This window comes from Aegilops tauschii, chromosome 1, assembly GCF_002575655.3.
Source record: "Aegilops tauschii subsp. strangulata cultivar AL8/78 chromosome 1, Aet v6.0, whole genome shotgun sequence".
Taxonomy (NCBI): domain Eukaryota; kingdom Viridiplantae; phylum Streptophyta; class Magnoliopsida; order Poales; family Poaceae; genus Aegilops; species Aegilops tauschii.
This window is the reverse complement of record NC_053035.3, coordinates 333,704,488-333,732,398: the sequence shown is the minus strand read 5'-3', so window position 1 is coordinate 333,732,398 and position 27,911 is coordinate 333,704,488. Positions and strand designations below refer to the sequence as shown.

The window sequence follows — 27,911 nt, the reverse complement described above, 5'->3', positions numbered from 1 at the left end:
GTATATAGGCATCACGTCCGCGACAAGTAGACCGAAACGATTCTGCATCTACTACTATTACTCCACACAGCGACCGCTATCCAGCATGCATCTGGAGTATTACGTTCATAAGAACAGAGTAACGCATTAGGCAAGATGACATGGTGTAGAGGGATAAACTCAAGCAATATGATATAAAACACAACTTTTTATCCTCGATGGCAACAATACAATACGTGCCTTGCTTCCCCTGTTGTCACTGGGAAAGGACACCGCAAGATTGAACCCAAAGCTAAGCACTTCTCCCATTGCAAGAAAGATCACTCTAGTAGGCCAAACCAAACTGATAATTCGAAGAGACTTGCAAAGATAACAAATCATACATATAAGAATTCAGAGAAGAACCAAATATTGTTCATAGATAATCTTGATCATAAACCCACAATTCATCGGATCTCGACAAACACACCACAAAAAGAATTACATCAAATAGATCTCCAAGAGAATCGAGGAGAACTTTGTATTGAGATCCAAAGAGAGAGAAGAGGCCATCTAGCTAATAACTATGGACCCGAAGGTCTGTGGTCAACTACTCACACATCATCGGAGAGGCTATGGTGTTGATGTAGAAGCCCTCCGTGATCGATTCCCCCTTCGGTGGAGCGCCGAAAAAGGCCCCAAGATGGGATCTCACGGGTACAGAAGGTTGCGGCGGTGGAAATAGGGTTTCGTGGTGCTCTCGGATGTTTTCAGGGTACATGAGTATATATAGGCGAAAGAAGTAGGCCGGTGGAGCTACGAGGGGTCCACGAGGGTGGGGGGCGCGCCTACCCCCCTGGGCGTGCCTCCCTGCCTCGTGGCCGCCTCGTTGCTTCCTTGACGTCTACTCCAAGTCTCCTGGATTGCGTTTGTTCCAAAAATAACTCTCCCAAAGGTTTCATTCCATTTGGATTCCGTTTGATATTCCTTTTCTGCGAAACACTGAAATAGGAAAAAAAACAACAATTTGCACTGGCCTTTGGTTAGTAGGTTAGTCCCAAAAATAATATAAAAGTGTATAATAAAGCCCATTAAACATCCAAAACAGATAATATAATAGCATGGAACAATCAAAAATTATAGATACGTTGGAGACGTATCATGCCCTATTTAACGTGAATGCAGCCATCTCTAAAGCATAACCCCAAAACAATAGCGTTAAATGAGTAAGAGACATCATAGATCGCACCATATCTAATAAAGTACGGTTATGATGTTCGGACACACCATTACGCTGTGGTGTTCCAGGTGGCGTGAGTTCCGAAACTATTCCACATTGTTTCAAATGAAGACCAAACTCATAACTCAAATATTCTCCTCCACGATCAGATCGTAGAAACTTTATTTTCTTGTTACGATGATTTTCTACTTCAATATGAAATTCTTTGAACTTTTCAAATGTTTCGGACTTATGTTTCATTAAGTAGATATACCCATATCTGCTCAAATCATCTGTGAAGGTTAGAAAATAATTATACCCGCCGCGAACCTCAACACTCATTGGACCGCATACATCAGTATGTATTATTTCCAACAAGTCAGTTGCTCGCTCCATTGTTCCGGAGAACGGAGTCTTAGTCATCTTGCCCATGAGGCATGGTTCGCAAGCATAAAGTGATTCCAAAAGCCCATCAGCACGGAGTTTCTTCATGTGCTTTACACCAATATGACCTATACGGCAGTGCCACAAATAATTTGCACTATCATTATCAACTTTGCATCTTTTGGCTTCAATATTATGAATATGTGTATCACTACAATCAAGATTCAACAAAAATAGACCACTCATCAAGGGTGCATGACCATAAAAGATATTACTCATATAAATAGAACAACCATTATTCTCTCATTTAAATGAATAACTGTCTCGCATCAAACAAGATCCAGATATAATGTTCATGCTCAATGCTGGCACCAAATAACAATTATTCAGGTCTAAAACTAATCCCAACGGTAGATGTAGAGGTAGCGTCCCGACGGCGATCACATCAACCTTGGAACCATTTCCCACGCGCATCGGCACTCGTCCTTAGCCAATCTTCTTTAATCTGTAGCCTCTGTTTCGAGTTGCAAATATGAGCAACAGAACCAGTATCAAATACCCAGGCGCTACTACGAGAATTAGTAAGGTACACATCAATAACATGTATATCAAATATACCTTTCACTTTTCCATCCTTCTTATCCGCCAAATACTTGGGGCAGTTCCGCTTCCAGTGACCAGTCCCTTTGCAGTAGAAGCACTCAGTCTAAGGCTTAGGTACAGACTTGGGCTTCTTCCCTTGAGCAGCAACTTGCTTGTTGTTCTTCTTCAAGTTCCCCTTCTTCCCTTTGCCCTTTTTCTTGAAACTAGTGGTCTTGTTAACCATCAACAGTTGATACTCCTTCTTGATTTCTACCTCTGCAGCCTTTAGCATTGCGAAGAGCTCGGGAATAGTCTTTTCCATCCCTTGCATATTATAGTTCGTCACGAAGCCTTTATAGCTTGGTGGCGGTGATTGAAGAACTCTGTCAATGACACTATCATCAGGAAGATTAACTCCCAGCTGAGTCAAGTGGTTGTGGTACCCAGACATTCCGAGTATGTGTTCACTGACAGAACTATTCTCCTCCATTTTGCAGCTATAGAACTTGTTGGAGGCTTCATATCTCTCAACTCGGCCATTTGCTTGAAATATTAAACTCCTGGAACATCTCATATGCTCCATGACGTTCAAAACGTCTTTGAAGTCCCGACTCTAAGCCGTAAAGCATGGCACACCGAACTATCGAGTAGTCATCAGCTTTGCTCTGTCAGACATTCATAACATCCAAAGCTGCTCCTGCAGCGGGTCTTGCACCTAGCGGTGCTTCCAGGACGTAATTCTTCTGTACATCAATGAGGATAATCCTCAAGTTACAGACCCAGTCCATGTAGTTCCTACCATCATCTTTCAACTTAGCTTTCTCTAGGAATGCATTAAAATTCAAGGGAACGGTAGCACGGGCCATTGATCTACAACAAGATAGACATGCAAAAACTATAGGTACTAAGTTCATGATAAATTAAAGTTCAATTAATCATATTACTTAAGAACTCCCACTTAGATAGACATCCCTCTAGTCATCTAATGATCACGTGATCCATATCAACTAAACCATGTCCGGTCATCACGTGAGATGGAGTAGTTTTCAATGCTGAACTTCACTATGTTGATCATATCTACTATATGATTCACATTCGACCTTTCGGTCTCACTGTTCCGAGGGCATGTCTGCATATGGCAGGCTTGTCAAGTTTAACCCGAGTATTCTACACGTGCAAAACTGGCTTGCACCCATTGTATGTGAATGTAGAGCTTATCACACACGATCATCACGTGGTGTCTCGGCACGATGAACTGTAGCAACGGTGCATACTCAGGGAGAACACTTATACCTTGAAATATAGTGAGGGATCATCTTATAATGCTACCGCCGTACTAAGCAAAATAAGATGTGTAAAGGATAAACATCACATGCAATCAAAATATGTGACATGATATGGCCATCATCATCTTGTGCCTTTGATCTCCATCTCCAAAGCACCGTCATGATCTCCATCATCACCAGCTTGACACCTTGATATCCATCGTAGCATCATTGTCGTCTTGCCAAATATTACTTCTACGACTATCGCTACCGCTTAGTGATAAAGTAAAGAAATTAGATGGCGATTGCATTTCATACAGTAAGCGCCAACCATAGGGCTCCTGCCAGTTGCCGATAACTTTTACAAAACATGATCATCTCATACAACAATTTATATCTCATCACATCTTGACCATATCGCATCACAACATGCCCTGCAAAAATAATTTAGGCGTCCTCTACTTTGTTGTTGCAAGTTTTACGTAGCTGCTACGGTGTAACACCGCGGATGTAACTTTCCATAATTGTAACTCCAACTCTTGCCATTTCCGGCTATGTGTTGTGATATTTCCTTCGTGGTTGGGTTTTTGTCTTTTTTTTTGCATTTTGTTCATGTCATCATTTGCATTGCATCGGCACTCTGTTGCCGTCATGTTTTCATAAATCTTGCATCCACTCGTAGTTGCCGCGTCCCCCCTTGCTTTCATTGACCGTTCCGAGTCCCATCGGGTTTTCGCTCCCCTCTTGACCGTGACCGCCTAACCCCTCTTTGCGCAGTGCATAGACCCCTCGCCCGTGTCCGAAACTTCCCTGAACCCGAACCGGGCTGTCGTGACCGCTGGGTCCGAATCATCCCCAAACATCCTTGAAGCATCTTCGGTTTCTCTTTTGGAATTCCTGACGAATTTTTCTAGACGTCCGATCTAAATCGTAGGGTCCAACTAAACCCTAGCCAAAACCCACTTGCTATATAAACAGCCTAACCTAGACCTAGCTGTCCAATCCCTCAAATCCTCCCCGCCGCCGTCGCCGCTCACTGTCTCCTCCATCCTCGGGATCTTGCCCGATCCATTTGAGCCACCCGACCTCAACCTCCTCCCTCTCGCCCCTCTGCAGCCTCCCTGCGCACCTGGGCCTCCTTCGCCGTCTCGCTGCTTGCCATGACCGCTGCTGCGGAGCTCCCAGCCTCCGGCAGCCGTTGCTGCAGTCCGGCGCCCCTACTTCCTCCTCATCACCGGCGAGCGCCGCACCGTCTCCCTGCCTCGCCTGCACTATCGGCGTCAACTACAGCAGCGGACCGGAGCCCCTGCCTTAGTCGCCCTCCACTTCGTTCCTCTGCTCCGCCCCCTCCTCAGCTCCGCTTCCCCTACTTCGGGCCAAGGACGTCGCCGACAACGGCGTCGCCACCATCATCGCGCGCTCGCAGCGCTCGGCCTCCTGCCCGAGTCCAGGCCGTCGCCGCGCCTTCTTGCCTCCTCTGCACCCCTCCGTTGTTCACCTCCGGAAGCCACGACTTTTCCCCCATCCTGCTGCTTCACCTCGCCGAGCCCCGTGCCTGCTTCCTGCCGCTGACCACCACCATCGCCACCTTGCTGCTGCCCACTCGAGGCCCTCATGTTGCTTCGTTTCCGTGACCATATGGACCGCCAAGTTCGACTACGATCCATCAAGACCATCGTGTTGCACGTCAACATGAGTACGACCACGGGCGGCTACCTGCGGATGGATTTCGTCAAGTTCAACGACGACCCGTGAAGCACATGGGTACATCAAGTTCCTATCCGAACGTGAACGACTACCATCGCCGAGACCGCAAGTACCACGACAACCCCGAAGGGATTTGAATTCGTCAGGTTCCTCTCCGAAAACGAACGTGTGCCACTACTTCCACTACCGCCGCCGTGTACGATTACTTCCCACGATGACCCGTGGACGTATACTTCCACTACCGTCGCGAGAACGACTACTTCCACTATGGCCCGTGTACCACTACTTCCTTCGACGAACTGGATTCGTTCCGAAAATGCACGCTTCAAAGGTATAACCGCCGAGATGACCTTTCGAGAATGAATGTTTGTGATGCATGAGATGCCCGCGTTTGCACCGTGTTCGAAATTGTCGCTTGCATGTTCCTCCTCGTTGCCATGCCATCGTCTCGTGGGAACCCGGTAACCGGGATCAACCCACCACCTTGCATGCCATGCTCATGCCATGCTTCCTTTTGCACCAGTATCTCCATGAGCTACCGGAACCGATATGTTGTCGTGGCATCATTTTTGGATTCGTTGCCGGGGGACCCCTTTCTTCCACCACGGTGACAAATGCTTCATAACATGCTTATGTCAACATTTTCATAAATTGCATAAAACTTGTAAATGTCATCCGCATCATGATAACAACATTTAAAATGTTTATATTTGTTGTTTCCATTAAATTGCTAAATATGCATATGGGGTTTTTCCGAAATTGTTGTTTCTTGTTCCGGCCTCATTTAAACTTGCCTAGATAGGTAGTTTTCATATGCTTCACCCCTTGCCATGTTTAATAACATTTAATATTGTTGGGTACATAAACGGGAGAGAACTAAATAATTGATGTGGTGTTTTGTCAATATGCAACTCGTTGCATATTGAGCTCCACTTAATTTTTAGTATTGTTTGTGCACCTTGCCATGCCATGCCTCTTTAAATGGACATGCATCATACTTGTTTGTGCATCATGCCATGTGTATGTGATGGTTGTTTACTATGTTGTTTGTTTCTTTCCGGGTTGCTTCTCTCGTTAGCTTCGGTTTCGTTCCAGAGTTGTGAGGATTCGTTCGACTACGTCCGTTTGTCTTCTTCATGGATTTCGATCTTCTTCCTAGCGGGATCTCAGGCAAGATGACCATACCCTCGAAATCATTTCTATCTTTGCTTGCTAGTTGTTCGCTCTATTGCTATGCCGCGCTACCTACCACTTGCTATATCATGCCTCCCATATTTCCATGTCAAGCCTCTAACCATCCTTTCCTAGCAAACCGTTGTTCGTCTAAGTTACCGCTTTTGCTCAGCCCTTCTTATAGCGTTGCTAGTTGCAGGTGAAGCTGAAGTTTGTTCCATGTTGGAACATGGATATTGTTGGGATATCACAATATCTCTTATTTAATTAATGCATCTATATACTTGGTAAAGGGTGGAAGGCTCGGCCTTATGCCTGGTGTTTTGTTCCACTCTTGCCGCCCTAGTTTCCGTCATACCGGTGTTCCTTGATTTTGCGTTCCTTACGCGGTTGGGTGTTATGGGAACCCCTTGACAGTTCGCTTTGAATAAAACTCCTCCAGCAAGGCCCAACCTTGGTTTTAACATTTGCCACCTAAGCCGGGTCATCTTTATTTTAACCCCCCCGGGCCAGTGCTCCTCTGAGTGTTGGTCCGAACTAGAGCCCTTTGCAGCGCCACCTCGGGGAAACTTGAGGCCTGGTTTTAGTTGTACGGATTGCTCATCCGGTGTGCCCTGAGAACGAGATATGTGCAGCTCCTATCGGGATTTGTCGGCACATTCGGGTGGTCTTGCTGGTCTTGTTTTACCATTGTCGAAAAGTCTTGTAACCGGGATTCCGAGACTGATCGGGTCTTCCCGGGAGAAGGAATATCCTTCGTTGACCGTGAGAGCTTGTGATGGGCTAAGTTGGGACACCCCTGCAGGGTATAAACTTTCGAGAGACGTGCCCGCGGTTATGTGGCAGATGGGAATTTGTTAATGTCCGATTGTAGAGAACTTGACACTTGACTTAATTAAAATGCATCAACCACGTGTGTAGCCATGATTGTCTCTTTTCGGCGGAGTCCGGGAAGTGAACATGGTTTTGGGTTATGTTTGGACGTAAGTAGTTTCAGGATCACTTCTTGATCACTTCTAGCTTCTCGACCATTGCGTTGCTCCTCTTCTCGCTATTATTTGCGTATGTTAGCCACCATATTTGCTTAGTGCTTGCTGCAGCTCCACCTCACTACCTTCTCATACCCATAAGCTTAAATAGTCTTGATCTCGCGGGTTTTGAGATTGTTGAGTCCTCGTGACTCACCAGATACTACCAAAACAGTTGCAGGTGCTGGTGATACCAGTGCAGGTGACGCAACTAAGCTCAAGTGGGAGTTCGATGAAGACCTTGGTCGTTACTATGTTTCGTTTCCGGTTGATCAGTAGTGGAGCCCAGTTGGGACGATCGGGGATCTAGCAGTTGGGTTATCTTCTTTTCTTTTGGCTTTGACTGTAGTCGGTCTATGTGTGTACTCTGATTGATGTATGATTTATTTAAGTATTGTGTGAAGTGGCGATTGTAAGCCAACTCTCTTTATCCCATTCTTGTTCATTACATGGGATTGTGTGAAGATGACCCTTCTTGCAACAAAACCTACAATGCGGTTATGCCTCTAAGTCGTGCCTCGACACGTGGGAGATATAGCCGCATCGTGGGTGTTACAAGTTGGTATCAGAGCCAGGTTGTTAGTTTTCCAACAACTCCGTTCTAACCTTCTTGCAAGGAGGCTTTCCTAGTTCATTTGTGGCAGAAGTTGGCATTTCCTTCTCCATTCTTTTATTCTAATGATCTATCTTCTATTCCTTATTCCGGAGTGCCTAAAAATTCATGGTGGTGTTTCTCATCATCATTCTCAACATTTGAAGAACGAAGAAGAATTTCTCTTGAATCTTGGTCCGTTCTCTTGAAGATTCATGGTTCTAGCTTGTAGCCATCCTCTCATAATTATTTTCAATTGCGAGAATTCTTTTCATACGTATCCGGAGCATTTCATGAGTTGTTTCCATTTCTTTCCTCCGAAGGCCATCATGTCATAATTCTTCATTCACAGCATGTAACTATCATTCTCCAAATCTTTCGATGCATCGTCCAAATATCTTTTAATCAGTTCATGATCTCTTCGTTCTCATGTATCTAAACCCCCTCAAGTATGTTCATTCGTTTTCCAATTCTTCCCGGTGATTTGTGCCTTTGCTACTTTCATTTTCAATTCTTACGGCGGTTTGTTCAAGACTCCTATTCCTATGTTCTCATATTGATTTATTCGTTGGTTAAATCCTACCGGTGGTTCCATCAAGACCTTCTCAAGTTTGCGCAATATCTATCTTAATCCTTTCTACGAAAATAAGTAGTATGCCGAATCCATTGATTGTCATCAATTTAAATTGGTGAAGGATACACATGACATAATTATTATTCTTGTTTCTTCCAAGTGTTTAATTCTTCCTACCGGAGTTTGTTCGTGATATCAATTTGTCGGTACTAAGTTGTTCATCTTTTGTTTCCGGAGTTCCAATCTCTCTTAGTTAACTCGCGCAAAGCTCCATCTAAATCATTGCAAGGATTCACCTTGTGTTTTTCACTTCTCCTTTTTCCTATCATTCTCTTTTTACCGAAGTTCTCACAAAGGCTCAACATGGTGATTCGTCAAGGATTCTTTTCATTCTTCATTTGTTCTTCAAGATTTCTCTCGGAGCTATGATCCGCTAAACTTTACTCAAAATTTAACATGGTATTCAACACATGTTTTGTTTTGAGGAGTTCAAGCATTCTTCATCTTGCATTCAAGGGCAATTCTTTCTACCTTATCTTTTGAAATGGTGTTATGTCATTCTTGATAATTTCCCTTCGTGTTTCATGATTCACAAGTTATCAAGAATGAGATATTTAAACCCATCATTTTCTTCCTTGGAGTTATCTTGGGTTATATTTCACCTAAAGCCTTCCCTAAGGAACGTTGCTATTGTGGTGCTCATCAATGATCCAAGTTTCTCCTTCTCTTCTCGGTGAAAGAGCTTCATCTCTGTGTTGCTCTCAAGCAACCAAATTGTTTTCCATAGTGGCATGTATTCACCTCTAAGTTTTGAGTTGTTTCCATAAGCCCACAACAAGCTTATTCTTACCGTTGTTGTTTTTCAAACAACTCCGTTCAATCCTACTTCATAAGGATGCTCTTTCAAATTAATTTATGGTAGGAGATGTTGGTTTCATTCTTTGTTCTATTCATTCCAACTATCTTCTATTATTTCTTCCGGAGGCATTGTGATGTTGCTCGCTTCGACCCATCATCTTGTTTTGTCAAGATCATGTTATTTTATTGCTTATCCATTTAACCGGAGTGTTGTGTCTATCATTCCTCTTTTAACCGGAGTCTCATCCAAGTGCTTTCATTTTGCCAAGTTCATATTCTGTTCCTTCGATTTCCAACCGGAGTGTTGTCGCAATTGTTCTTTATCGTTCCTTGTACATCTTGTTTCAACCGGAGTGCTTGCATGTACTTCTTGTCCATTGTAACCCTTTTCTTATGTCTTTCAACCTACAAGGTTCTCTTGGTGTTCCTTGTTTCCATTTACTACAGAGTGCTCTCAATTCGCTCATCTATGTTGTGTCATTTCTTTCGAGCTGTTCAACTTTCAAGGTTCTTTGGGTTCACTCGTTTGTCAAGAAGCACTTTGTTTTACCTCTTCTCTTCCGCTTTTCTCCGGTGCCATCCTAGATCTCGGGACGAGATCCTCTTGTAGTGGTGGAGTGTTGTAACACCCCGGATGTAACTTTCCATAATTGTAACTCCAACTCTTGCCATTTCCGGCTATGTGTTGTGATATTTCCTTCGTGGTTGGGTTTTTGTCTTTTGTTTTGCATTTTGTTCATGTCATCATTTGCATTGCATCGGCACTCTGTTGCCGTCATGTTTTCATAAAACTTGCATCCGCTCGTAGTTGCCGCGTCCCCACTTGCTTTCGTTGACCGTTCCGAGTCCCATCGGGTTTTCGCTTCCCTCTTGACCGTGACCGCCTAACCCCTCTTTGCGCAGTGCATAGACCCCTCGCCCATGTCCGAAACTTCCCTGAACCCGAACCGGGCTGTCGTGACCGTTGGGTCCGAATCATCCCCAAACATCCTTGAAGCATCTTCGGTTTCTCTTTTGGAATTACTGACGAATTTTTCTTGACCGTCCGATCTAAATCGGAGGGTCCGATTAAACCCTAGCCAAAACCCACTTGCTATATAAACAACCTAACCTAGACCTAGCTGTCCAATCCCTCAAATCCTCCCCACCGCCGTCACCGCTCACTGTCTCCTCCATCCTCGGGATCTTGCCCGATCCATTTGAGCCACCCGACCTCAACCTCCTCCCTCTCGCCCCTCTGCAGCCTCCCTGCGCGCCTGGGCCTCCTTCGCCGTCTCGCTGCTTGCCATGACCGCCGCTGCGGAGCTCCCGGCCTCCGGCAGCCGTTGCTGCAGTCCGGCGCCCCTACTTCCTCCTCATCACCGACGAGCGCCGCACCGTCTCCCTGCCTCGCCTGCGCTATCGGCGTCAACTACAGCAGCGGACCGGAGCCCCTGCCTTAGTCGCCCTCCACTTCATTCCTCTGCTCCGCCCCCTCCCCAGCTCCGCTTCCCCTACTTCGGGCCAAGGACGTCGCCGACAACGGCGTCGCCACCATCATCGCGCGCTCGCAGCGCTCGGCCTCCTGCCCGAGTCCAGGCCGTCGCCGCGCCTTCTTGCCTCCTCTGCACCCCTCCGTCGTTCACCTTCGGAAGCCACGACTTTTCCCCCATCCTGCTGCTTCACCTCGCCGAGCCCCGTGCCTGCTTCCTGCCGCTGACCACCACCATCGCCACCTTGCTGCTGCCCACTCGAGGCCCTCATGTTGCTTCATTTCTGTGACCATATGGACCGCCAAGTTCGACTACGATCCATCAAGACCATCGTGTTGCACGTCAACATGAGTACGACCACGGACGGCTACCTGCGGACGGGTACATCAAGTTCCTATCCGAACGTGAACGACTACCATCGCCGAGACCGCAAGTACCACGACAACCCCGAAGGGATTTGAATTCGTCAAATTCCTCTCCGAAAACGAACGTGTGCCACTACTTCCACTACCGCCGCCGTGTACGATTACTTCCCACGATGACCCGTGGACGTATACTTCCACTACCGTCGCGAGAACGACTACTTCCACTATGGCCCGTGTACCACTACTTCCTTCGACGAACTGGATTCGTTCCGAAAATGCACGCTTCAAAGGTATAACCGCCGAGATGACCTTCGAGAATGAATGTTTGTGATGCATGAGATGCCCGCGTTTGCACCGTGTTCGAAATTGTCGCTTGCATGTTCCTCCTTGTTGCCATGCCATCGTCTCGTGGGAACCCGGTAACCGGGATCACCCCACCACCTTGCATGCCATGCTCATGCCATGCTTCCTTTTGCACCGGTATCTCCATGAGCTACCGGAACCGATATGTTGTCGTGACATCATTTTTGGATTCGTTGCCGGGGGACCCCTTTCTTCCACCACGGTGACAAATGCTTCATAACATGCTTATGTCAACATTTTCATAAATTGCATAAAACTTGTAAATGTCATCCGCATCATGATAACAACATTTAAAATGTTTATATTTGTTGTTTCCATTAAATTGCTAAATATGCATATGGGGTTTTTCCGAAATTGTTGTTTCTTGTTCCGGCCTCATTTAAACTTGCCTAGATAGGTAGTTTTCATATGCTTCACCCCTTGCCATGTTTAATAACATTTAATATTGTTGGGTACATAAACGGGAGAGAACTAAATAATTGATGTGGTGTTTTGTCAATATGCAACTCGTTGCATATTGAGCTCCACTTAATTTTTAGTATTGTTTGTGCACCTTGCCATGCCATGCCTCTTTAAATGGACATGCATCATACTTGTTTGTGCATCATGCCATGTGTATGTGATGGTTGTTTACTATGTTGTTTGTTTCTTTCCGGGTTGCTTCTCTCGTTAGCTTCGGTTTCGTTCCAGAGTTGTGAGGATTCGTTCGACTACGTCCGTTTGTCTTCTTCATGGATTTCGATCTTCTTCCTAGCGGGATCTCAGGCAAGATGACCATACCCTCGAAATCATTTCTATCTTTGCTTGCTAGTTGTTCGCTCTATTGCTATGCCGCGCTACCTACCACTTGCTATATCATGCCTCCCATATTTCCATGTCAAGCCTCTAACCATCCTTTCCTAGCAAACCGTTGTTCGTCTAAGTTACCGCTTTTGCTCAGCCCTTCTTATAGTGTTGCTAGTTGCAGGTGAAGCTGAAGTTTGTTCCATGTTGGAACATGGATATTGTTGGGATATCACAATATCTCTTATTTAATTAATGCATCTATATACTTGGTAAAGGGTGGAAGGCTCGGCCTTATGCCTGGTGTTTTGTTCCACTCTTGCCGCCCTAGTTTCCGTCATACCGGTGTTCCTTGATTTTGCATTCCTTACGCGGTTGGGTGTTATGGGAACCCCTTGACAGTTCGCTTTGAATAAAACTCCTCCAGCAAGGCCCAACCTTGGTTTTAACATTTGCCACCTAAGCCGGGTCATCTTTATTTTAACCCCCCCGGGCCTGTGCTCCTCTGAGTGTTGGTCCGAACTAGAGCCCTTTGCAGCGCCACCTCGGGGAAACTTGAGGCCTGGTTTTAGTTGTACGGATTGCTCATCCGGTGTGCCCTGAGAACGAGATATGTGCAGCTCCTATCGGGATTTGTCGGCACATTCGGGTGGTCTTGCTGGTCTTGTTTTACCATTGTCGAAAAGTCTTGTAACCGGGATTCCGAGACTGATCGGGTCTTCCCGGGAGAAGGAATATCCTTCGTTGACCGTGAGAGCTTGTGATGGGCTAAGTTGGGACACCCCTGCAGGGTATAAACTTTCGAGAGACGTGCCCGCGGTTATGTGGCAGATGGGAATTTGTTAATGTCCGGTTGTAGAGAACTTGACACTTGACTTAATTAAAATGCATCAACCACGTGTGTAGCCATGATTGTCTCTTTTCGGCGGAGTCCGGGAAGTGAACATGGTTTTGGGTTATGTTTGGACGTAAGTAGTTTCAGGATCACTTCTTGATCACTTCTAGCTTCTCGACCATTGCGTTGCTCCTCTTCTCGCTATTATTTGCGTATGTTAGCCACCATATTTGCTTAGTGCTTGCTGCAGCTCCACCTCACTACCTTCTCATACCCATAAGCTTAAATAGTCTTGATCTCGCGGGTTTTGAGATTGTTGAGTCCTCGTGACTCACCAGATACTACCAAAACAGTTGCAGGTGCTGGTGATACCAGTGCAGGTGACGCAACTAAGCTCAAGTGGGAGTTCGATGAAGACCTTGGTCGTTACTATGTTTCGTTTCCGGTTGATCAGTAGTGGAGCCCAGTTGGGACGATCGGGGATCTAGCAGTTGGGTTATCTTCTTTTCTTTTGGCTTTGACCGTAGTCGGTCTATGTGTGTACTCTGGTTGATGTATGATTTATTTAAGTATTGTGTGAAGTGGCGATTGTAAGCCAACTCTCTTTATCCCATTCTTGTTCATTACATGGGATTATGTGAAGATGACCCTTCTTGCGACAAAACCTACAATGTGGTTATGCCTCTAAGTCGTGCCTCGACACATTGGAGATATAGCCGCATCGTGGGTGTTACATACGGGCTTCTAGCAAGAACCGTTCTTACCTACGCATCAAAACCACAAAGATTTTTCGTCAAGTGTGTTGTTCTAACCTTCAACAAGGACCGGCCATAGTCAAACTCGATTCAACTAAAGTTGGAGAAATAGACACCCGCCAGCCGCCTGTGTGCGAAGCACGTCGGTAGAACCAGTCTCATGAACGCGGTCATGTAATGTCGGTCCGGGCCACTTCATCCAACAATACCGCCGAATCAAAGTAAGACGTTGGTGGTAAGCAGTATGACTATTATCGCCCACAACTCTTTGTGTTCTACTCGTGCATATAACATCTACGCATAGACCTGGCTCGGATGCCACTATTGGGGAACGTAGTATTTCTAAAAATTTCCTACGATCACACAAGATCTATCTACGAGATGCATAGCAACAACACGGGAGAGTGTGTCCACGTACCCTCGTAGACCGAAAGCGGAAGCGTTTAGTAATGCGGTTGATGTAATCGAACGTCTTCACGATCCAACTGATCCAAGTACCGAACGTACGGCACCTCCGTGTTCAGCACACGTTCAACACGATGACGTCTCGAGCTCTTGATCCAGTTGAGGACGAGGGAGAGTTCCATCAGCATGATGATGTGGCGACAGTGATGATGAAGTTACCGACGCAGGGCTTCACCTAAGCACTACGACGATATGACTGAGGTGTTAAACTATGGAGGGGGCACCGCACACGGCTAAGAGAAGACTTGTTGTGCCTTTGGGGTGACCCCCTCCCCCGTATATAAAGGAGGAGGGGAGGAGGCGGCCGGCCTGGGGGGCGCGCAAAAGAGGGGAGTCCAACTAGGACTCCCAATCCTAGTTGGACTCCCTTTCCTTTTCCGGAGAGGGGGAAAGAGGGAAGGGAGAGGAAGAGGAGAAGGAAAGGGGGGGGGGGGGGCGCCCCCCTCCCTAGTCCAATTAGGACTCCCTATAGGGAGGGGGCGCGACCACCCCTTGTGGGCTGCCTCCCCTCTCCCCTATGGCCCATGTAGGCCCAATATTTCCCCGGGGGATTCCGGTAACCCCTCGGTACTCCGAAAAATGCCCGAATCACTCGGAACCATTCCGATCTCTGAATACAACCTGCCAATATATATGAATCTTTACCTCTCGACCATTTCGAGACTCCTCGTCATGTCCATGATCTCATCCGGGACTCCGAACAAACTTCGGTCATTAAATCACATAACTCATAATACAAATCGTCATCGAATGTTAAGCGTGCGGACCCTACGGGTTCGAGAACTATGTAGACATGGCCGACACATCTCTGGTCAATAACTAATAGTGGAACCTGGATGCTCATATTGGCTCCTACATATTCTACGAAGATCTTTATCGGTCAAACCACATAACGACATACGTTATTCCCTTTGTCATCGGTATGTTATTTATCCGAGATTCGATCGTCGGTATCTTCATACCTAGTTCAATCTCGTTACCCGGCAAGTCTCCTTACTCGTTCCATAATGCATCATCCCGTAACTAACTCATTAGTCACATTGCTTGCAAGGCTTATAGTGATGTGCATTACCGAGAGGGCCTAGAGATACCTCTCCGATACACGGAGTGACAAATCCTAATCTCGATCTATGCCAACTCAACAAACACCATCGGAGACACCTGTAGAGCATCTTTATAATCACCCAGTTACGTTGTGACGTTTGATAGCACACAAAGTGTTCCTCCGGTATTCGGGAGTTGCATAATCTCATAGTCAGAGGAATATGTATAAGTCATGAAGAAAGCAATAGCAACAAAACTAAACGATCATTATGCTAAGCTAACGGATGGGTCTTGTCCATCACACAATTCTCTAATGATGTGATCCCGTTGATCAAATGACAACACATGTCTATGGTCAGGAAACTTAACCATCTTTGGTTAACGAGCTAGTCTAGTAGAGACACACTAGGGACATTCTGTTTGTCTATGTATTCACACATGTACTAAGTTTGCGGTTAATACAATTCTAGCATGAATATTAAACATTTATCATGATATAAGGAAATATAAAAATAACAACTTTATTATTGCCTCTAGGGCATATTTCCTTCAAACTTATCTATGAATATTATTTGAATCTTCTCTGAATTATTTTATGCATGATTTGATATCTTTATAATTCTCTTCGAACTATCGGTTTGGTTTGGCCAACTAGATTGGTTTTTATTGCAATGGGAGAAGTGCTTAGCTTTGGGTTCAATCTTGCGGTGTCCTCACCCAGTGACAGTAGGGGTAGCGAGGAACGTATTGTATTGTTGCCATCGAGGATAAAAAGATGGGGTTTACATCATATGCTTGAGTTTATTCCTCTACATCATGTCATCTTACTTAAAGTGTTACTCTGTTTTTCATGAACTTAATACTCTAGATGCAGGCAGGAGTCGGTCGATGTGTGGAGTAATAGTAGTAGATGCAGGCAGGAGTCGGTCTACTTGATACGAGCGTGATGTTTATATTTCATAATCATTGTCTTGGATATCGTCATAACTTTGCGCTTTTTCTATCAATTGCTCGACACTAATTTGTTCACCCACCGTATTATTTGCTATCTTGAGAGAAGCCTCTAGTGAAACCTATGGCCCCCGTGTCTATTTTCCATCATATAAGTTTCCGATCTACTATTTTGTAATATTTTATTTTCAGATCTATACACCAAAAAACCCAAAAATATATTATCTTTTATTTATCTATCTCTATTAAATCTCACATTTGCAAGTGACCGTGAAGGGATTGACAACCCCTTTATCGCGTTGGGTGCAAGTGTTTGATTGTTTGTGCAGGTATTGATGATTTGTGCGTTGTCTCCTACCGGATTGATACCTTGGTTCTCTAACTGAGGGAAATACTTATCTCTACTTTGCTGCATCACCCTTCCTCTTCAAGGGAAAACCAACGCAAGCTCAAAAAGTAGCAGAGTCCTCGACATATGATGCCGCGAACTGGCTGTAGGACACGGCAAGGGCATGACTAAACTCTTGCGCGCTCATGTCTTACAAGCGTAGGCATCAGCAAGAGTGGAGCACACTACACATTGATAGTAGGAACTAGCACTAAACATGAACAGTATAAACTAACACTACATATGAATGGTATGAACGAGCACAACCACATGTACAAACGGATGATCTAGTTAAGAAAAAGGGTTTTCCCCCGATTTATATTATAAAGCATCCAACCGATACATCCAACTCGCTAGGGCTGCAGCACAACCAAGCCCAAAAGGAAAACCAAGAGAAAGAAAAGAGAAAGAAATGCCGACACCGGTAGATCAACTAAGCAACGAAGACCGGCAACCGCTGCACCCTCCGGAGAAGTACCACCACGTTCCTAGCATGCTGGAGTGTCGCGTACCAAGCAACACCTTCAAGAAGGAATGCGACGACTCCACCACTGTTGCCCGAACGGATCCTAGGGTTTCCCCTGGTACGCGGAGGGCAGTGTGGAATGGGTATACCTGGCGCCCTTCAGGAAGGTCCGGCGGCGCCCGCAGGCGTCACCGCGTAGGAGCCGGACAAGCCGCCAGGGATTTCTCCTGGCCCAAACAACCACCACCACCCCGGACACTCCGTAATGCACCACCCGATTTGCCGCCCACCAGCCTGTGCCACCACGGTCACCAAACCAACATCACCGTCTCACTGGGGCCGCCAACACGAGACCTGCGGGAGGGAAAGGAGACAACGGCCACGAGGGCAACCATAACTCAACTGGAGGGAGGGGCCAACCTCCATCGCTCACACGGAGCCGACCGGACGCGGCGACAGGGACTTGCCAGCCACGATGGCCCGGCCGGACCCACATGGGTCCGGACAGTCCCTATCCCCACGCTGCAGCACGCTGGCCAACGAAGCCAGCACCGCCCGTAGACCGCCGACACCTCGCCACCACCAGGGACCAATGCAGCCGCGCTGAGCCACCGGCCCACGCTGAAGGAAATATGCCCTAGAGGCAATAATAAAGTTATTATTTATTTCATGATAAATGTTTATTATTCATGCTAGAATTGTATTAACCGGAAACATAATACATGTGTGGATACATAGACAAACAGAGTGTCACTAGTATGCCTCTACTTGACTAGCTCGTTAATCAAAGATGGTTAAGTTTCCTAGCCATAGACATGAGTTGTCATTTGATTAACGGGATCACATCATTAGGAGATTGATGTGATTGACTTGACCCATTCCGTTAGCTTAACACTTGATCGTTTAGTATGTTGCTATTGCTTTCTTCATGACTTATACATGTTCCTATGACTATGAGATTATGCAACTCCCGTTTACCGGAGGAACACTTTGTGTGCTACCAAACGTCACAACGTAACTGGGTGATTATAAAGGTGCTCTACAGGTGTCTCCGAAGGTACTTGTTGAGTTGGCGTATTTCGAGATTAGGATTTGTCACTCTGATTGTCGGAGAGGTATCTCTAGGCCCTCTCGGTAATGCACATCACTATAATCCTTGCAAGCAATGTGACTAATGAGTTAGTTGCGGGATGATGCATTACGGAACGAGTAAAGAGACTTGCCAGTAACGAGATTGAACTAGGTATTGAGATACCGACGATCGAATCTCGGGCAAGTAACATACTGATGACAAAGGGAACAACGTATGTTGTTATGCAGTTTAACCGATAAAGATCTTCGTAGAATATGTAGGAACCAATATGAGCATCCAGGTTCCGCTATTGGTTATTGACCGGAGACGTGTCTCGGTTATGTCTACATAGTTCTCGAACCCGTAGGGTCCGCACGCTTAAAGTTCTGTGACGATTTGTATTATGAGTTTATGTGTTTTGATGTACCGAAGGTAGTTCGGAGTCCCGGATGAGATCGGGGACATGACGAGGAGTCTCAAAATGGTCGAGACGTAAAGATCGATATATTGGACGACTATATTCGGACATCGGAAAGGTTCCGAGTGATTCGGGTATTTTCGGAGTACCGGGGAGTTACGGGAATTCACCGGGAGAAGTATTGGGCCTTATTGGGCCATACGGGAATAGAGGAGAGAGGCCAAAAGGAAGGAGGCTCACGCCCCCCTCTGGTCCGAATTGGACAAGGGGTGCAGCTCCCTTTTCCTTCTCCCTCTCCCCCTCTTTCCTTCTCTCCTACTCCGGAAAGGAAAGGGGAATCCTACTAGTACTTGGGAGTCCTAGTAGGACTCTGGCGCGCCCCCTCTAGCGCCGGCCTCTCCCTCCCTCCTTTATATACGGGGGCAGGGGGCACCTCTAGACACAACAATTGATCTCTTGATCTCTTAGCCGTGTGTGGTGCCCCCCTCCACCATAATCCACCTCGATCATATCGTAGCGGTGCTTAGGCGAAGCCCTGCGTCGGTAGCATCATCATCACCGTCATCACGCCGTCGTGCTGACGGAACTCTCCCTCGAAGCTCTGCTGGATCGGAGTTCGTGGGACGTCATCGAGCTGAACGTGTGCTGAACTCGGAGGTGCCGTGCGTTCGGTACTTGGATCGGTCGGATCGTGAAGACGTACGACTACATCAACCGCGTTGTCATAACGCTTCCGCTAACGGTCTACGAGGGTACGTGGACGACACTCTCCCCTCTCGTTGATATGCATCACCATGATCCTGTGTGTGCGTAGGAAAATTTTGAAATTACTACGTTCCCCAACACGCGCCAGCCCAGATCGGACCCTAACGGGCCCAGATCGGGGCCAAGCGGGCCCTAACGGGCCCAGATCTGGGCCGAGCGGGCGCCTAGCCGCCAGCACCACTGCGCCGCCCGCGACCAACGGCCGCCTCGCCGCGCCAAGGGCACCCGTGGCCCATGGGACCGCCGCCGAGCCACAGTGCTGCCGGCCGAGCAGCACCGCCGCGGTCAGGGAGCCCCCGCGCCCCCAACGCGCGCGCGGGGAAGGAACGGCCCGCCGCCGCCAGCGCCGCGCGGGCAGGGCCCGGCGGACCAAGCCGGCGGCGGGGGGGGGGGGGGGGAGGGAAGGACGGGGAGGAGGGGCGGAGGAGAGGAGAGGAGGGGCTTCGCCCGCCGCCCGCCGGGGGGGGGAGCGAGCGAACGGGGCCGGTGGAGGGGGGGAGGGCTGGGGTGCGCTCGCCGGCGGCGGCGGCGACGAGGGAAACCCTAGCGGGAGGGAGCAGGAGCTAGCCTATCGATCATAACAAGGAGTTCAACAAACTAGCACACATGTTTTCAACACAGCAGCTTAAATCATAACAAGGAGTTCAACAAATTAGCACACATGTTTGCATACTAGTATATACTGCACATCAAGCATACTACCAATTCATCACGACTAGCTATCAATCCTTGTCGACATGGAAACAACTCCTAGCATGCTTCAAATCCATCACTATCAGCTACCAGAACATCACATTCACACAGATCGGCGGTGTACAATGCATAACATGGTCACAAAATTTAACCATATAACATGCTCACAGATCTAACCGTATCACATGCTCACAGATCTAACTAGAATGAGTACAGAGAAGGGGTGATTGAACTCACAGACGCCATCAGAGCAACTTGAAGGAGGCGCGGAACACGTCGGAGAAGAGGAGGACTCGAATCACCACCGCCGCCAACCGATAGCCGGAGCACGACCCCAACTTACCCGGTCGTCGTTGTCGATCCGCGCCAAAGGGAAAGCTCGAGAGGGGGGAATGGTGGCAAAAGTTTTGGCCGTGAAGTGAGGCTGGCTAAATAGGGCGATTGATTCGGTGGGAGGTGACGCCAATTCCTCCCGCAGCTTTTTCGAAAACACGCGCGAGCTCGCGCCATCTCCGTGGACTCTGGAGGTCAGCGTCGTGTTCCCCTTCCCTGCATCACTCGAGTCTCGCTCGCTGGAAACGGCTATTCAGCCGTTCCTAGCGGGTCTGGCAGAGAATTGCTTTAAGTTTCGTGCGGACCAAAATTCTAATACAGGTCAGACAACCAAACAATTCATTTTTTTTCTCACAGACATGATTAGGCTTGTTGCGAGCAACCAGAACCAGACGCGTCATTGATGAAACGCGCGTTGTGCTTCCTGGACCAGCGAGGCGCCCGTGGCCGTGGGTGACGCGGACCAAATCCAGTTTTTAAAACACAGCACGCGCACGAGGGCGACGATTAATTGCAACTTCAGCGAGCACGCTCCCTGTCCCATGGAGCCACATCACCCTCGGCGCGCTCCGACGGCCGCCATGGATCCCCCGTCGCCAGCGGGAGCGAGGCCGGCGATGTCCCACTCCTCCGCCTTCCTCCTCCCCTCCTCCGCAACCCCAGCCGCCTCAGCGGACGCGTACGCGGTCGTCGTCCTCAACCAGCGCCTGCCCCGCTTCGCCCCTCTCCTCTGGGACCGCGGTAACTATCGCCACTGCCCCACAGCTTCCCCTATGCCCTGTTAGCCTCTTCGTGGCTCCGTCGTCCTCAAGATGCTTATGTGCTTCTCTGTCTGCGCAGCGCAGGTGCGGGTGTGCGCCGACGGGGGCGCTAATCGCGTGTTCGACGGCATGCCGGAGCTGCTTCCCGGCCACGCCCGCGACGATGTGCGCTCCAGGTAATGCGATCCGTCGGACATTGCATATTCAGCGTTTGTCTGTCGGCCTGTCGGGCAGAGGGGCAGGGATGTGCACAGGAACATTCCTGCTCGGGTGGTGGCCATTCGGTGTTTTGGATTGGTTTGGCCGCTAGAAAAAGTAGAAACAGTTCAACCAAATTCGACAATTTATTTATGTAGTGCAATCTCTATTCTGCTTGTGAGCTCGACTGGTCGCTCCGTGCATGCTCACCATGTGCTTGGTGGAATGCTTGGGGTTGTTATGTTTACCCACTGCCTAAAGTGCTTTCAACTTTCAAGTAATGCTAGAGAACTCAACAGGTGTACGTAATCTAGTATATTCATGGAAAGGCGATTAGAATTTGCGGAAGTGATTGGTTAGAAATAAATCGTAAATATTTATAGTGACTGTTTGCCTTTCCCAGTCAGCAAGAACCATCTAGCACTGATGCTTGTTCTGACGTTTGGTGGCACTTCTTCAGTGGATGTGTTGGTAAATCCATTTTTTTAGTGCAGCTTATTAGAAAGTGGTTCATCTCACATGTAAAAACTCCCTCTTACTGGCCATGAGAAGCAGCAGTGTTAGTAGGAGTAGTGGTTAATGCAATAACTCACTTATTTTATGAGAAGAGGTGATGTTAGTGAGATATTTGTGAGCTATGAGTAGCCTCTTTTATACCAAGCTTTTTAACTTCACCCAACCAAATGTTCAAACCACATTTCATTTTGTATTTGAAATTTCCAATGGGATTGGGATCTAGGAGATGATCATGACTCAGACCTTCTCAATTCTCGATAGTCGAAAATCAATGTTTAAGACTATGCGGTACTTCTTCAAAGCATCGTATTGTAAATTTTCACCAAGCTACCATTTGTTTTTGTGCAGATACAAACCAGATGTAATCAAAGGGGATATGGATTCAGTGCGACCAGAAGTGAAGGAATATTATTCCAATTTGGTAATTTACTTTTTTATTTTCCATTTAGTTTTTATTAACTTAACAAACAGCATGTGTGGGACAAATAATATTTGAACAGTGTTATTTGGCTAGTATAATCATAACTAGTGTCTTAGACTCTTAGTAATTTGGCACAATCAGATTATTTTGTACTCGTGGTGCTCGTGGCGCCTCGTCAGTTTGCATTTTACAGTGCTCCCTTGGCTGATGCATAGTACTGAAGCATTATCTGGATACAAGATATCTAGCAGTTTTCTAGTTTAATAGTGCTATCGGTTATGTGGAAACATGAAAACCGAAAGAGAGAAAAAAAATGCTGGGTCTCTAGTTCTGGAAATCTTAGTTATGGCTAATTAGCAGATTCATAGTGCAAACACCCTTCGCTGGCATTAGATTTGAAGAAAGAAACAGTATTTACACGATTGTCAAATGTTATTCATCCCCATTTTAACTGCTCCATGATAAGCTGCACTGCGAATTCAATTCATGCTAGAGTGACATGGTTGGTGTAGTGCAGATTCTGGATCTTTTTTTTCTTCCTCCATGAAATTTCTTAGATGAAATCTCACATGTAAATCAATTTAGCATGTGTTTGTCCTCAATTGCGCCTTTCTAGTAATAATTGTACCCTACTATATGAACAAAAGAACAGCACTAGAGTATGTTAGCTTAAATAATAATGTTTTGGTATGTTCTTATTTCAAATTTGAGGCAGCTGATGATATTTTCTTCATGATGTCCATTGGCATCTGCTTTAGTAGAAAGAGCGCTGATTCTTGTGACCTTGAAATATCTTGTTTCTTCTGAAATCTGAAATCCGATAGCGATCATGCAAGTTATTATGCTGATATCTATGTGTGCAAAAGCTCATATAGATCATGCAAGTTATTGCTTCAGTCATCACATGACAATTAATATCTTGAGACATGACTTCATGCAGAGCCTTACTTGAAACTAATTCCATCTTATGGCAAATCTGATGAAATAATTGTCTTATTATTTGATTAACCACAGGGCACCAAAATAGCTGATCAATCACACGATCAGGACACCACCGACTTGCACAAATGTGTAGCATTTATCACTGACAATTCTCCTGGCTCAGACAAATCGAATGTAAGCTGCTCTAGCTCAGTAATATGAAATCTTTAACCCTCAAATCATTTGATTAGAATAACACATCGCCATGTTTACAAGTATATACCACCTTGTCTTTAATGACAGCTATGCATCCTTGTCCTCGGAGCACTAGGAGGTAGGTTTGATCACGAGATGGGAAACATCAATGTACTCCATCTCTTCCCAAACATTAAGATCGTCCTCCTATCAGATGATTGCCTGATCTTTCTGCTCCCAAGAACGCACACTCACAGTATCCACATTGAACGGTCTGTTGAGGGCCCCCACTGTGGGTTGATTCCCGTTGGCACACCTTCGACTAGCACCACGACCACCGGACTCCGGTGGAATTTAGGTAAGTGTTTCACTTGGTCAATATCCTGTGGTGTTATACAGCAGCAGCTGATGTTTCAATGCATTTTCTCGTCAGATAATACTCATATGAGCTTCGGTGGATTGATTAGCACATCGAACATAGTTGATGAGGACCAGGTTATGGTCACTTCAGATTCTGACCTGATCTGGACAATATCTCTCCGGCACTGAGTTTTTCGATGCATTTCCTAATTGGACAATACTTGTATGAGCTACGGTCGATTGATTAGCACATCGAACATCGTTGATGAGAACCAGGTTATATGCGCTTCAGATTCTGACCTGATTTGGACAATATCTCTCCGGCACCGAGCTTATGCTACACAGAACGTTTGAGCTATCGCCAATTGTATCATCTAATTTATGTCTATGACCACTACATCCAGCAGTGACGTGATACATTCTGGCGTGTTAGAATTTCAAACCATGTAAATTTTCAATTTGTAATTTGATAGCTTTGGCAATTAAATATATTTGCCCTCGCATATAAAAAATGGCGGTGTGCCTGTCAAAATATATATTTGTTAATAGGTTGTGAAAATACAGTGGCGCAGTTTGTGGGTTACTCGTTCAAGCAAACTTCTCTTTTTACGCACCTCTTGTACTTCGGTAATCTGGATTTGCATATTCATTTCAGAGCTCCATCCAACTAGACAACAAGCCACAAGAGACACGATCAAACTCATAGCACGCTTCCATGAGTAAGGTTGTTAGGATCCTGGGTCTAGGTAAGATGTTTTGTTTGATGGTATCAGATATTCAGATCGTAGGATTTGGTCAGGAGCATGACGATTTGCTAGGTTTTTAGAAGAGCCTAGATATTTATATAGATAATGTATTTTTATTCTTGTGAGAAACACCGATTATAACGAGGAAAATGGATTATGTACGTGCATACCATTCGAATTTTGTTTTGGACAGGGGAAGAGTTGTTCTCCCCGCTTCTGCAAGTATCATCATATGATATAAATTTTTCATGATTGGATCATATATACCTAGTTTTCGCAAAAAATAAAGAATCATATATACCTAAGAGAGTGATCCTCACTAACTTATTTATCTTAACATGCAAACATGCCACATTGTCATACAATTACGAATGGGATAAGACCCAGCTCAACATGCCATGCATGAAAAAGACCCACCACCACATGCAACCATGCATGGGAAAATATTTTTATTATATTATTTTGCTTATATTAAGTAACTATCTACAACTATATACATAATCAGATATAATAAGTCATATGTATTTTAATTTTAATTCATGTGTTAATAATCTGAATATTCATATTCCACACAATCAAAACTCATTGAAATATAGCGCAGCTGATTCCCGCAACAACACGCGGGATATCTAGTTTTGTAAATGTGTTTGCACTGTTCCCAGAAGAGGAGAGTAGTACCAAAGATCCAAAGCCCAATTAGACGACTCATACCCTTTAAGGTTTTTATCCTTTGAGGCAATTGACGACGTGATCTTATCTTCCTCCCCGAAGATGGATTAGACCCCTCTCTAATCCAAGATTTGGGGGTGTTCTTTGGGTGATAAAAGCCGGGAGACAACGGACCTTGTCACTCAACGTCATGGCAAGTGGGAACTCCTCAACGTCTAGGGTTGAAGCTGGTGGCGGGGGGGGGGGGGGGGGGGACAAGTTGACGAGAAATCAAAGGAAGCGAAGGCAATAGTGCGGATCTAGCTCGAAGGGAGGAACGGTCACCTCGCCCGCACATTCACCCAATGACAGCTATTGTACCTAAACCTTGGGGAGGACAAGGAGGAATATATGGTTCTGGAGTAGTACATAGAGAAACTAGAGAAAGACTCTGAATTCACGGTGTTAGCTAGGGCTCATACAAATCGAGAGTTTAGCCATGGTGCCTTTTATGGGGCTATGAGATTTGCATGGAACCACGCACAAGAGGTCGAATTCAGAGCGATCAAAGACAATTGACATGCCTCGGAAATTGAGAGCGAGTGATGCACGAAGAGCCATGGATCTTCAGGAATTGTCCAATACTGTTAGCGCCATATGATGGATGGTCATAGATTAGTTAGATCTTAGATGGGACTATTGGTGATGGGCCTGAAGGAGAAGATGCGGTCAACAAGCATTGTAACACAATTGGCAAAGAAAAGCTGAAGTGGTGGATCGACTGGATGAGAGATCATTTAAAGGTCATGAGGTGGCATTACAGTTCGTGTTTACCTGGATGTATGCAAGCCTCCCGCAAGGTGTGCAAGTCTAACATTGAGAAAAGGAAATGTGTATTTTGACTTTGAGTATGAGAAGATGCATGTGCTCTATGGGGAGCGTGGGAATAAAGTCCATGAGCAGAATGCTATTATCTACCCCCCTCCCCCGACACTTATTGCGCCAGGGTTTATAAGGGATGATCGGTGGATGGTGGTGGGGATGGTGGTAGTGAAAGATCGGCAAGAGGGGCGGTGCTTGGCGAGGAAGTTGTGGGTGTTATGAATCTAGTGATCTAGGCAATGTGGATGATGATCTGCAAAGTACAATGTCTAGACCAGTTAAACCTCCTAATAATTCCTCACGACTGTCTAGGGTTTTGAAGCTCCGAGTAGAGTATGAAGAGAATAAGCAAGGAGGGGCGGGAATCAACTACCATTGACGGATGGTAAGGGACCCGGTGATCTCGACCTTAAATAATATGGAGAATGAGAACAGGGGGAAGGAGGTGAGGATGTGAAATCTCAGGGGAGCAAAAGACAGAAGCCTGACAAAACTGAAGTGATGGACCTAGCAGCATTGGTGGCCTCTAACGGTGTTCTGGACTAGGGGGTACTCACCACGTCATCTCCCGGTCAGTGGATCGGGCCGAGGACCCCCACGGCGGTTCACTAATGGGCCAATTCGGACAACCGATGACATATACGAGGAAGATTCCACAAGACTTGGTGATCAAGACAAGGACTCTTATCCACCAACGTATTCGACTAGGACTCTTGTTATCCTAGGCCTCTGGTATGTTATATAAACCGAGGCCAGGCTAGTCGATAGATGATCATGACATTAATCATCATACCCCTAGGGTTTAGACCACAACATATGATCTCGGGGTAGATCAACTCTTGTAATCTCTATATTCATCAAGATCAATCAAGCAGGAAGTAGGGTATTACCTTTTATTAAGAGGGCCCGAACCTGGGTAAACATCGTGTCCCCTGTCTCCTGTTACCCATCGATCCATGACACACAGCTCGGGACCCCCTACCCGAGATCTGCCGGTTTTGACACCGACAATGGTGAGATAGACAAAGGATCAATGGCTCGCCTGCAGATCAAATGCGACGTCGGCATCCTCGTCGCCGGCTCGACTGGTCACCTTAGCTTGATCAAGGACTGTGCCCTGCCTCCGATTGTCATGTTCGGACGAGGCCTTCATCAAACATCAACTCCGATCTCTATCATGATCATGGAGGAATCATCCTTGGAGCTCGGGGGCTCAACGTCAACATTGCCCTCGGGCGACCGTGCTGTTCTTCCGGACAACAAACTTGTATCCGCTGTCACCACCTCCTCAAGCATCGCTTTGATGATTTCTTCGGTGGAATTGTGCGGAATTGAGTCCACAACAACCCTGTAAATTTTGTCGCATTTCGATGGAGTAATCTCCGCCGATCTCCGATATACCGGAGCCCTGTCGAGTCTGGACGGGAATCAGGACGAGTTTAGGGCGTGGTCTCCAAATCCCAGATCGGAGGTTATTTGGAAGATCCAGCCGTTCATCTGCTGCGGAATTTCCATATCTACCACCTCTCAAAATTTCAGCTCGATCCGACCGTTCAAACTCCGGGAACCTTCCGATTAGTGCATCACTTTTTGGATCTGTTTTCTGCGCGAATACGAATCCGACCCGAGTTCATCTTTTTTATGAACGGGATTTCAGACATCCTCTTTGAAGGAAGTTTTGTATGGGTATTGTGTTTTGTCCCCAAACACATCCCACTAATTTTAAAGTCCTTTCCAATATGATCTTCACCATTG

At 46.4% G+C, this 27,911-nt stretch overlaps 1 protein-coding gene across 1 annotated transcript; it reads left to right on the top strand.

The window, feature by feature from the left end:
- Positions 1–20,915: 20,915 nt before the first annotated feature.
- Positions 20,916–24,392, top strand: LOC109733848 (thiamine pyrophosphokinase 3). Its single transcript, XM_020293062.4, has 6 exons — positions 20,916–21,249; positions 21,349–21,445; positions 22,332–22,404; positions 23,419–23,520; positions 23,629–23,878; positions 23,954–24,392. The coding sequence occupies exons 1-6, from the start codon at positions 21,051–21,053 to the stop codon at positions 24,067–24,069; spliced, it is 837 nt and encodes a 278-aa protein (XP_020148651.1). The 5' UTR covers positions 20,916–21,050; the 3' UTR covers positions 24,070–24,392.
- Positions 24,393–27,911: the final 3,519 nt, after the last annotated feature.

Coding starts and splice junctions, on each gene's coding strand:
- LOC109733848 (XM_020293062.4), top strand. CDS start 21,051: ATGGAGCCACATCACCCTCGGCGCGCTCCGACGGCCGCCATGGATCCC. Junction 22,405..23,418: donor AGGAATATTATTCCAATTTG/GTAATTTACTTT, acceptor GATTAACCACAG/GGCACCAAAATAGCTGATCA. Junction 23,879..23,953: donor CGGACTCCGGTGGAATTTAG/GTAAGTGTTTCA, acceptor TTTTCTCGTCAG/ATAATACTCATATGAGCTTC.